General features: G+C 43.9%; 1 protein-coding gene across 1 annotated transcript; it reads left to right on the top strand.

Annotated features, from left to right (window-relative positions):
- The first annotated feature begins 3,759 nt into the window (after positions 1-3,759).
- LOC130125318 (galectin-2-like) lies at positions 3,760-11,759 on the top strand. The gene is made up of 4 exons (XM_056294868.1): positions 3,760-3,831; positions 7,834-7,907; positions 9,556-9,727; positions 11,337-11,759. Exons 1-4 carry the CDS (start codon positions 3,778-3,780, stop codon positions 11,481-11,483), a joined length of 447 nt encoding a protein of 148 aa, XP_056150843.1. The 5' UTR covers positions 3,760-3,777; the 3' UTR covers positions 11,484-11,759.
- The last annotated feature ends 566 nt before the right edge of the window (positions 11,760-12,325 follow it).

Below are 12,325 nucleotides of genomic sequence, written 5' to 3'. Positions count from 1 at the left end.
GCAAAAAGGTTAGACCCGTTAGCTAGGGACTAACGTGTCTTATTAGTAGTTTACAGTCGTCACCCTCTCCCGGAAGCGCGCCCTCGCGCTTTGTTCTTCCCGCGCTCCGAAGAGACTTCTGAGGATCTGCACACTTCCGGATCCCGCCGCTGCCACCAATGTAACCGGTTATTTTCTTGCCCGGTGCGGGATTCGATACCGGGTGTACTGCACCACAAGGTGACACCACTAACCGCTCGGCTAAAGGGTCAGACCCGTCAGCTAGGGGCTAACGGGCTTATTAGTAGTTTACACTACAATGCATGACGTCTCTATGCACGCTCACTACTCCAGGTAAGCAAATCAAAGAAGGCTGAATCGGTTCATCCGGACGCAACGTTTATTAAGAGAAACGTGTCGTCACTCATCTTCAGTCCACACCGACGGACGGTGTCCCCACCCTTATGAACAACACAGCTGCATAATGGCCGAAAACAGTGGTCGGTTTCATATGCGCACTGCCGCGAGTAGCGTTACAGTGGCCACGTGTACCATCCACAGAAGATTTGGGAATGTTTGCAGCCACAGCGTCGTAAGATGGCGACAGACGTACTATGACGGATGACAGATGCCACCTATGTCACGTCATGTCAAGTCAATTTTATTCGTATGGCCCAATATCACAAATGACAAATTTGGGGGGGGGGGCTTTACAACATGTGATTTGTGGACTTGGAGGAGGCTTACGACCGTGTACCCCAGGGCACTCTGTGGGGGGGGGGGGTACTGCGGGTGTATGGGGTACCGGGGCAGTTGCTACAAGCCACCTGGTCTTTGTATAACCAAAGTGAGAATGTCCACATTCTCGGCACAAAGTCAAGGAATAACTCCCTAAAAAACAAAACCAAACCCTTTAACAGGGAGGAAAGATAGGAGGAATCCTCAGGGAGAGCAACAGAGGAGGGTCTCTCTCCCGAGATGGACAACGTGCAATGATGTTGTGTTTACACAATTTGCAGAATACAACATTGAGAGAGGATAACAAAATTATAATGGAATTATAAAATATATGAAGAATATGATGTGGAGGACGCCAAGCAGTGTCCAGACGCTACTGGATCAGGCCAGGGCCCCAGCCACGCGACCCCCATCACCATGTAGACAACAACAACAACAAAAACATTAGTCATACATCTGAGTGAGAGAAGGATATAACATTAAAACAGGATAACAAAATTATAAGGCTTTATATAGCATGTAAAAAGAAAATGTGATGAGGGGGGATATCAAGCAGTGTGCAGGGAGCGACCACCATCACCATGGAGACCTGGGAGGAGGACAGACTGCACGTGCACACAAGGGAGACTCACATCACACTGTTCACACACACAAGAAGAGAAAGGAGAAGACATCGTTCAGAGAGAGAGAAAAGACATGTGACAGAAGAGAACAGTTTGCAATAGTCAATAATATATACGCTACAATCTCGTCGGCAGACCAGTGCTTGGTAAAGTCATTGAGACAGAAACCGATCCGCCATGCAGTACAGGCCGTGGAGTACTCAATTTAAAAGCGACTAATTGTAGGCTAATGCAAAGAGATCAGTTTTAAATTTGGATTTACAGGACTCAACAGACTCTGGTTGTCTGACAGCAGAAGGCAGGTTATTCCACAACTGGTGGCCCTGCCACCAGCTGGCTTCTTCTTAACTTTGGGTCCACACAGGAGCCCCATATTTTGAGCGCGAAGAGCTCGAGGTGGCATGTAAGGTTTAAGGAGATCAGACAGGTAAGATGGGGGCAAGCCCATTTAGGATTTTATAAGTCAGCAGAAGCACCCTGAAGTCTGATCAAACATGGATAGGAAGCCAATGAAGGGAGGCACGAATTGGTGTAATATGGTCAACTTTTCTAGATTTAGTTAGGATTCTAGCTGCAGCATTGTGAACCATCTGAAGACTTTTAGTTCTAGCCTGTGGCAGACTGAAAACAGAACATTACAATAATCAAATCTGGATGAAACAACTGCATGTATTAGAGTCCCTGCATCAGCCATGGAGAGGAAAGACTGCATTTTAGCTATGTTACGTAAGTGAAAAAAGGCAGTCTTTGTGATTTCTTTAATGTGCTTATTAAAGGAAAGGCTGGGCTCAAACATAACACCACGATTTTTGGCTGACACACTTTGTGAAATCACAGAGTTGTTGACTGTTATTGTTACTTGATCAAATTGGTGTCTGTGTCTAGCAGGGTCAATGACTAGCATCTCAGTTTTATCTGAATTTAAAAGCAGAAAATTTAGTGACATCCAATTTTTCACAGCAGCCAAGCAGGCCTCTAAATTAGTCATTTGAGTAAGATCATCAGCCCTTATAGGCACACACAACTGAGTATCATCAGTATAGCAATGGAGATTTATTCCATGACTGCATATAATTTGGCCAAGAGGTGAAATATAAGGAGAAAAAAATAGAGGACCAAGAACTGAGCCATGAGGTACACCATATTTAACATCAGAGATCGTTCTCTCTCTTTTTTTTTTGAGTTTTCTCTTAGGATTTTGACAAACTTCTCACCCCACCCCGGGTTTGGCTTAACAGGGGGACGTCTCCATTGGCTGGTGAGTTTTGGAATGGCAGCTAAATGACCCAAAAATAGCAAGTTCAACAGTGGTATAAGTTTTGGACCGTGAAAGGCCGCATCATGTCAGTCGTAACAGGAAAACACGCGACTAGATGTCTCCAATGGCGTGGGACACACTGGAGATAGCACTCCAAACTACAATATTTATTGTAAAGTGAAGTTCTTAGAGCCATTAAATAATAAAATTCCCCTTGTCAGGGGCAGTCCACAGTCTTTCATATGCACATTTCTGAGTGTCAGCAAATCTCTAGGATCTGTCCTCTCTGCCTGCTGAAAAACACACATAGACAAAGGTTAATTATGCACAGTTGTTCTTCCTTGGCCAACTGAGCCAACCCTACTTGCCCCTAAATCAATGCCTAAACCACACCCTGCCACAGTTGCCCTTTGCTTTATTGTTAAAAGGATAGAAAATGAAAGGTACTCTTTAACCAGCTTTAATTTTTTGTTTTTGTTTTGCCAAAACGTTAAAGCTGTAGTGTGAAAAATCACATAAAGTAACCATGTTCAAGACTGCAGTCTATCTAGCTAAGAATGGCAGCATGAAGAACGTGTTGGGTGGTGGTAGCAGGTGGGAGGTAAAGGTGGAGCCCACTGAATATGCTTGCCCCAGAGTTGGTTTATCCAGCCCTGCATATCAAATGGTTGTCTGTGACTATATCCTAATATACTTTTCAGGGTCTGTGACAAGAAAGCGGCAGCAAATATGAGAGCAAAGAAACAGATTTATCGATGGGGAGTCTCTGGTTTGAAACCCTGGACCAGCTCATAAAATCTGAGTGGCTGAAGTGAAAGTTTGAATAATTTCAACAGGCCGTCAGTACAGTCTTACTATGACAGCACTATGAATCATCGCTGATAAAGTGTGATCACGCCAGGCAAACCCTCATTGGATAGATGCGTAAAGGTCTCAAACAGAAAAAAGTGAAGTGAAATCAATTTATTTATTTAGCTGTATAGCCTATTATCACAAATAACAAATTTGCCTCAGTGGGCTTTAGTAGTACCCGTCGTTTGGGATATCTGTTGTAAATGGTCATAATGATAGGGAACTACTGCATTTTTCTTGTTCCTGGTTGGCTGACGTTTTAACAACCTTTACAATATTGCCTACTTCCTGCTAACAGCGTCGGCCAGCACTATATAAACCCCTCACATGCAGGCAGTGCTTTTTTCACCGAGGGCTCTACCACTGAACACAGCCAAGATGGTAAGTAGAAAACCAGGGGAAAGACAGAGTCACGCTACATATATGTAGAATTACTCATATTCTGTGACTCCTCCACATTTTGCTGTAGGTGTGTTCAGGAAATGACTTTGGGTGGGTATTACTCAAGGACATTATAGGGAGATTCTCTCTCACCGTCGTTTATTGAATACCCTCAGCAGTTTTTTTGTGAAGTTATGACTCATGGATACCTGGTGTAGGTAGTCTTAATCTGATATTTGATGTTCTCCAACCCAAACAGCTTTCAGAATGGTCAAGTTTGATGTCTGTTACTTTCAGTTGCATCAAAGTCCCAATTGCTTTTGTCAGCTATCCAATTTTAAATTGATTTTATATCCACAGATACGGCAAAATTGCACAAGAGCAGCATGTTTTTTTTGTTTTTCAGCTCTATCAGGTATCTGTAGAATGACCATCTGGTTATCCTTGGCCAAAATCAAGTCTATATAGGAGTAAAATATTCTGCAGAACCAGATTCATTCTTCTTTTTTTAAATATTAATTTCAGAGATTTTGGATTAAACAAAACTAAAACCGTTAAGCTCGTTGTCAGCCACTTTTCTAACCTAACCTATCGGTGTCCTACACATAAATATGCAAGAGACCAAAAGGTCCCACATTACAGCTGTGGTGTGGTTGCCGTGGCTGGTGGGTACGTATGACCACCAATGTTGGCAACATTGATCCACATTATCACGTCATGTTCGCTCAGCAGTGCATTTATACTTATTTATGGGTATTTGCACATAAAAAAAGCCACATCTGCTATCCTCAAAGCTCAGCAATACATATGAGAAATCCATGAATCTGAGCCCAGCGGTCCCTGAGAGCACCAATATCCACATAAGCTTTCCAACTCCAGATGAATGGAGCGTTACATTATTATCTATAAGTTTATCCTTTAATAGGAGGCACCGTGGGGGGTCAATGATCAACCAGCATTGATCTGCATTAGGTGAGATAAGGGTAACTACGGGTGTGGCCCAAGTACATAAGGGTTCAAACTGTTAAAAGTCCTCTGTGTGAGCGTTGCCCCTGCTATCAGGTGGCACTAGAGATATCTATAGGTTTATTAGTCAGTTGGCGATGTAGCACTGATGCTATATCCAAATTAAGACACTATTAGCTTCATTCAGATAGCTTTCTACCCCTGATTTTATCACCCAATTGCATGCAACTGCGTGTGGTTGCGAAGACACAAATGTACCTGCATCCCTGCTTGCAGCGTTATGTTAATGTCCTTATCGATTTTATTTTCTCATCATCCTCATTTGGCTGACAGGTGCATCTAGTATATAGGGGGGAAGAACACACCACCTGGAAGTACACACATACAGAGGCAGGGGGGGGGAGAGAGGGAGAGGGAGGGGGGTTACCTATAGGAGCTCTCATGCTAGCTAGAGGGTTCCTGAACCAGCGTCTCTTTATGGTTTTATGGTCTCGTTGTGACGACATGTTTCAACAGACGAACTCCCTCCTCTCGGCGCTTTTACAGCTCTTGGCTGACTCGCTGGTTGATCATCAACAAAGTTAAGATAACCCTTCCGGGGCATCATTTTACAGTCGCCGTGATCTCGCCATGCAAATGATTATTCCCAGGTTTCTCTCAAAGTGACTTGCCAAACCTTCTTTGCAACATGCAAATCAAGAAGTTTTATCCGAAAATCAAATGCACACAAGTTGAAATTGTGATGCGAAACTTAAAACTAAAAACCATTTTTTTAAAATGTATTTGTATAGCCAGCTCTCTCTCCCACTTCTCCTTGTAGGTTTGGGTAACTTCATCCAAACGAACGTGGTGTCATTACTAATAAACACGACGTTCATCTAGGGCAGTATTTCTCAACCGGGGGTCCGCGGACCCCTAGTGGTCCGTGGTGTAATTGCAAGGGGTCCGTGAAAATAAAATATCTTTTAAAAAAAAGATCCTATGACATTTATAGAAATAGGATTATTTTACTCAAATGTGACTGAGACCTTTATCTACCTAAACTATAAAGGGTAACAGGACTTTTTTCTCTAATTACATCTGTGTCACAAGTGTAATCTATTGTATTTTAATAAGAGATCTCGCTCCCGTTTGCATTGTTAAAAGTTACTGCATAAAAATTCTGTTTTGTTACATATATCTGAAAGTTACTGAATACATATTCTGTTTTGTTACATATATCTGAAAGTTACTGCATACATATTCTGTGTTGTTACATATATCTGAAAGATACTGAATACATATTCTGTTTTGTTACATATATCTGAAAGTTACTGAATACAAATTCTGTGTTGTTACATATATCTGAAAGTTACTGAATACATATTCTGTTTTGTTACATATATCTGAAAGTTACTGAATACATATTCTGTTTTGTTACATATATCTGAAAGATACTGAATACATATTCTGTTTTGTTACACATATCTGAAAGTTACTGAAAACATATTCTGTTTTGTTACATATATCTGAAAGTTACTGAATACATATTCTGTTCTGTTACATATATCTGAAAGTTACTGAATACATATCCTGTTTTGTTACATATATCTGAAAGTTACTGCATAAGAATTCTGTTTTGTTAACTATATCTAAGTTACAACTGAAAGCTCTTATTTTTGCCCCAAAGAGTGAATAAATGCTACAATGCAATTTAAAATGCAGTTTCTACTGTTTCTATCAAATTGCAACCCCCCCTCCACCAAGATCAGGTGGAGGGGTCCTCAGGGTAGATCAAAAATACGCAGGGGGTCCAGGACCCCAAAAAGGTTGAGAACCACTGGTCTAGTTCACAGGCTTTTATTTAGTTCCCCCGAACAAAACCCCGTGACCGCCGTTTTATCCACCAAACTTCCCGCCGGTCTCCCCGCCCGGGGTCAAAGCGGACCCCATTTTACCGTAATGAACAGAGTAGAGGGGAAATACCCGCTCACACAAAGTTCTTCAACCAAATTTGAATTTGATCTCTACAAAAATGCTGAATGTCTTGTGAATTATCTTTATGCCACAAATCCTTCCGGCTGACGACTGAAAGTATGCTGAAAATACGAAACTACACAAAAGTTGATAGTTGTAATTTACTGTCCACCAGTGGCGCCCCCAGAAATTTGTCATAGGGGGGGCCAAATGGGGCCACTGAAAATCTTGGGGTGGCCCACCAAAACCAAAAGCCATGACTGAATTTCGGGAATTCTATGATGCTGTTGTAGTGTACTGTATAGGCTAGTTGAAAACTGTCAATATGAGAGTTAAGAAAAATATACATTATTGATTTAAATGAACAGCACCTAATGTAAGATATCAGATAGAAGCATATTATGCATAATCAGAAGCATATTCTGCATATGCGACTCGTGGCTGGGGGGGCCAGCGGGGGGGCCAGGGATAGTATCAGGGTGGCCGTGGTCCCCCCTGGCCCCCCCCCTTGGGGGCGCCACTGCTGTCCACCTGGCATAAAAAGGGCGAGTCGTGACCATCATGGTAATGTGTGTTCTGGTTGTCGACCACCCGTTAGCACACCTTCTGCAAACACAGAAACACTCCCAGGCATTGTCTTTCAGCTCCACTGGGAACCATCCTGGAGGTCACGCTTATCTCAAGGAATGCCACTGAAACACCGCTTTGTTCCTGGATTTTACATGGACTCAAAGTCCATCAGTTTCACAAAATGTGACATTTAGAAGAAACAGCTCTATAAAGCAGCGTTGTCCCTTTTCTCCTGTCCTCTTGAGGACTGTTATTGGCGTCCCGTTGAGTGCCACTCCATCCATGAGAGGTCGTAGGTAGAAGTGTCCAGTATCGGTCTCAATTCATTCAGTCTTCTATCCATTAATTCTGCTGGTCATCTCTCCATCCAGCAGTCCACCAGTCTATCCACCTGTCCTCTATCTAACCAGCCATCAAACTATCCACCCATCCTTTTGTAAAAATACACAGAATGTTCTTTCTCTCTCTCTCTCCTCATCTCCCTTTCTGTGATCTTCTTTCCTGTCTCAGAAAGTACAAAACATGACGTTCAAGGAGGGGCAGGAGTTCAAGATCCGCGTCAAGCCCAAGGATGACTGCGCCTCGTAAGTCTTCTGGATACCTAATGTTAACGCGCTGTACAAAGAACAGAATTTGAAAACGCCTTGCAACGCATGCGCAAGGTCCAAGGTCTATGGGCAACCCCAACCTGGCAGCCCTAAAAGTGTTGTTATTAATGCACTATTACCTCTTACTGACTAATAACACATCACTAAATGAGTTGTTAACCATTAATAAGGCGCCCGGGTAGCGTAGCGGTCTATTCCGTTGCCTACCATCACAGGGATCGCCGGTTCGAATCCCCGTGTTACCTCCGGCTTGGTCGGACGTCCCTACAGACACAATTGGCCGTGTCTGCGGGTGAGAAGCCGGATGTGGGTATGTGTCCTGGTCGCTGCACTAGCGCCCCCTCTGGTCGGAGCACCTGATCAGGGGGAGAGGGGGAAATGGGGGGGGGGGGATAGCGTAATCCTCCCACGCGCTACACCCCCCCTGGTGAAACACCTCACTGTCAGGTGAAAAGAATCGGCTGGCGAATCCACATGTATCAGAGGAGGCATGTGGTAGTCTGCAGCCCCCCGGATCAGCAGAGGGGGTGGAGCAGCAACCAGGACGGCTCGGAAGAGTGGGGGTAATTGGCCAAGTACAACTGGGGAGAAAAAAAAGGGGGGGGCATTAATAAATTAACTGAGTACCACTTTCCCTTTATACAGTATGCCTTATTGTGCTGTGGTACTTTTTAATTTTGGCTACCAGGTTGAGAGTTGACACACTTCAACGTGTTTATGCTGCTTTTGAATTTTGGTTAAATGAGGAATTATTATATAATATTAACTCAGAGGCGTCACCGTAATTGAAAACAGTCTAGTGTTAGGAAAGGAACTAAATTCTAGTCAAGAAAAAAAAATCCAACAGTGAGTGTTGAAGAGTTACTAGCTAACTGGCTAAGGGGGCCATGCAATGGTAACAGTAAAGGGCTAATAGAAGGTCCAGATACTTGCGCTTGAAACCCTCTGAATTTGTCATTTCTGGAGAAAATACAGGTCAAGTTGTCAAGCAGCTATAGGCGTTTTGAGCTTGATCCTTCGCTCTCCCCGTTAGAATTTCATGGCTTCGATTGAGGATTTTAGCGAGAGGAAAGTACAATGTAACCGGTTACTTTCTTGCCCGGTGCGGGATTCGATACGGAGTGTACTGCACCACAAGGCGACATCACTAACCGCTCGGCTAAAGGGTCAGACCCGTTAGCTAGGGGCTAACCTATCTTATTATTAGTTTACAGTCGTCACCCTCCCCGGAAGCGCGCCCTCGCGCTTTGTTCTTCCCGCGCTCCGAAGAGACTTCTGAGGATCTGCACACTTCCGGATCCCGCCGCTGCCACCAATGTAACCGGTTATTTATTTGCCCGGTGCGGGATTCGACACGGGGTGTACTGCACCACAAGGCGACGTCACTTCCGGATCCCGCCACTGCCACCAATGTAACCGGTTATTTTCTTGCCCGGTGCGGGATTCGATACGGGATGTACTGCACCACAAGGCGACATCACTAACCGCTCGGCTAAAGGGTCAGACCCGCTAGCTAGGGGGCCAACGTGTCTTATTAGTAGTTTACACCAGCAACACGCCTCTCAGACAAACGCCTCGCTTTCATTTCTCCCCTCTGCTCCACTTCTTCCTGGCTCTACTGCAGGTTTGCCGTCAACATCGGTCACGACTCTGACAACATCGCCCTGCACTTCAACCCGCGCTTCGACAGCGGCGGCGTCACCAACACCATCGTTTGCAATTCCATGTCTGGCGGCTGCTGGGGGGAGGAGCACCGTGACGAGCACTTCCCCTTCGCTTGTGGGGAAGAATCCAAGGTTAGCAGAGTCTTTTTTTTAAATTTTATTTTTGGTAACACTTTAGTATGGGGAACGTAGTCACCATTAATTAGGTGCTTATTAGCATGCAAATTAGCAACATATTGGCTCTTAATTGGTCATTATTACGTACTCATTAATGCCTTATTCTGCATGGCCTTATTATACAACCAGTAAGCCATTAACTATGAGTTTTCCCTCTATAACCTCAGAAGTATTGCTTATTAGTAGTACCATCTCAATATGCTTTGCTTAGTGTGGACTTTATAAGGTGGTAGTACCACAAGAAGAGTTATTCTCCCTTACTAACACTTAATGAATATGCTCTGTTCTTACATAACAACACACAAAACTACAAGTGTTCATAGTGTTAAATTACTGTAAATTAAGTTTTTGTTACTTAGAATATGTTCCCCATACTAAAGTGACATCTTGATCATTACTAATTCACTAGTAATTAAGTTTTTTTATGTTCCCCATACTAAAGTGTTACCTTATTTTATTTTTTTTAGTTTGAGAAGCATCATTCGATTTGTTAAAACTGCTTTGGCACAACCTTTATGAACACGACCATTATTAGGTTGAGGGGCGTGGCCTTAAGTTCACAAGGCTAATTGATAGCTAGCTAGCTAGCTAGCTAGCTAACTTGCGCGATGTTGCTCAGCAGTTATTTCAAATCAGACCACGTGACACCGACTGGCGATGGAGACTGATTGACCGTCCAATCAGATCAGGGTATTAAACGATATAACTCGCCTCCGGTTTGGTTTTCTGAAGCGGTGCAATTATGTTGAAACTCAAGGGGTTTCAGTCTCGCAACGCCAGCAATTCTAAAAATTGTAGCTTATTGTACATGAACAAACCTTTTGTTAAAAATGCCTTGAGACTGGAAAACGAAAAGCGATTTTTATTCGACTGGCCCTTTAACCATCCAGTTTCCAAAAAGTCATTTCTGGTAAAACAACAGAAGCTGCACCCCCACTCTTATTTCTTTGATTTTTTATGGTTTTTTGGGTGGGGGATCATAGCTCACACAGTCACTTCCAGTTGATTCACTGGTGAGATTGCTGAGTATGCATGCATTTTTTCCCAGTGATTAAACAGACACACATGTCCACAGCTAGCAGCTGCCATGTACAGCTACAGCATTTGAGCAGCTGTGTTGTAGTCATGCCCTCCAGTGGTTCTCCGACAGCCGAGGGAGTCGGCTGTGGACTGCAGCCTCATAATCTTTGCGGCAGTGAGTGGAAATTGGCGGGCTCCCCCATCTGCGGTGCGATACTATTGGGTCAACAGACCAAATGGCACGCCTGTCTTTATGAGTCCCTCTATCTCAACTACATCGAGAAGATGATGGGTTTTATGGGCTCATAAAATGAAGCAGCTGAGCGATACGTCAACACGTGTAGCCCCAGTCATTCCCTTTCTGCAGATCTTTTCAAGAACCACCCATGTTTTAAAGCTTTGCTCAACCATTCAATAATTAGGGTAGCAACTGCACAACAATTACATTTCACATGCCTTCTGCTATGCCATGTCTTCTTCTTCACCACCTCTCTTCCTCCCCCTCCCTTTACGTGTCTTTTCTTGCCTTTGTCCCGTTCTGCAGTTCTACATCAACTTCAACAACGAGCAGTTTTACATCAAACTTCCTGACGGCACCATGATGAACTTCCCCAACCGCCTGGGAGATGTCAAGTACAGGCACTTTGAGGTCACCGGAGGTGCCAAGGTCATTGGCATCAAGATCAAGTAGATGCCGACGCCTCGCTGACCCGTTAACCTTCCACCAGAACCTCTTTTTCTACATTTGATCTGAGAGAGAAAACACAGTAAGCACAAACCTGATCATCTCTCTGATCTGGTAAAGTTCATGGGGAAAAAGGGAGAGACCAAGGAAAATGCATACCAACGCATCAGCTCTGTTTCGTGGTGAGAATAAAGGACCTCAAGAGGGCGCCAGACTGCACAGCTTGACGTCTACATTGTGGAGGCCACTCTGGTTTTATTATTAAAAACCCAGTGGGAAAAAGATCTTGTGTGTTGTTGTCTGAATATCAGATTTGATTTTTATGAAGCAGATCAAAACTCCAACCTATCTCCTAAACAGTCTTGCCATTTCCTACCCTACCTACCTACCCATCCATCCATCCATCCATCCATCCATCCATCCATCCATCCATCCATCTAGTTCATCCACCACTCACCTTTCTTCAGACATGGGGTGTGGGTGGTCACAGGGCTGACCGTACTAAACACTAGTTAAAGCACTGGTTATTTGGAAAACCCAGCTAGTTTTCTTGCACATCCTCAGCCTGTATGTGTACTTGTTATTCCTCGTCAAGAGTGGGAACGCAGCTCTATATTATTATTGGTTACTATTAGTCTGAGACAGGAGTCGTTGAGTGGACTGGTAATTCAGAGTTTATGGGTTTGGTCTGGTGTGCTTCCATTTGAGTTTCCATGTTGTTATAGATGGCAGCCAAAACCATGCCAAAGTCACACACAACCCCAAAACTGTGGTTCAAACTACACTGACCCCCCCCCCCCCCCCCCAAAAAAAACAACATTGTCTTAAATTGAATTTTTATCAACCAA

This window comes from Lampris incognitus, chromosome 15 (genome assembly GCF_029633865.1).
Source record: "Lampris incognitus isolate fLamInc1 chromosome 15, fLamInc1.hap2, whole genome shotgun sequence".
Classification (NCBI taxonomy): domain Eukaryota; kingdom Metazoa; phylum Chordata; class Actinopteri; order Lampriformes; family Lampridae; genus Lampris; species Lampris incognitus.
The sequence above is the reverse complement of the archived record's forward strand: the minus strand, read 5'-3'. Positions and strand labels throughout refer to the sequence as shown.

Coding starts and splice junctions, on each gene's coding strand:
- LOC130125318 (XM_056294868.1), top strand. CDS start 3,778: ATGCAGGCAGTGCTTTTTTCACCGAGGGCTCTACCACTGAACACAGCC. Junction 3,832..7,833: donor CACTGAACACAGCCAAGATG/GTAAGTAGAAAA, acceptor TTCCTGTCTCAG/AAAGTACAAAACATGACGTT. Junction 7,908..9,555: donor CCCAAGGATGACTGCGCCTC/GTAAGTCTTCTG, acceptor GCTCTACTGCAG/GTTTGCCGTCAACATCGGTC.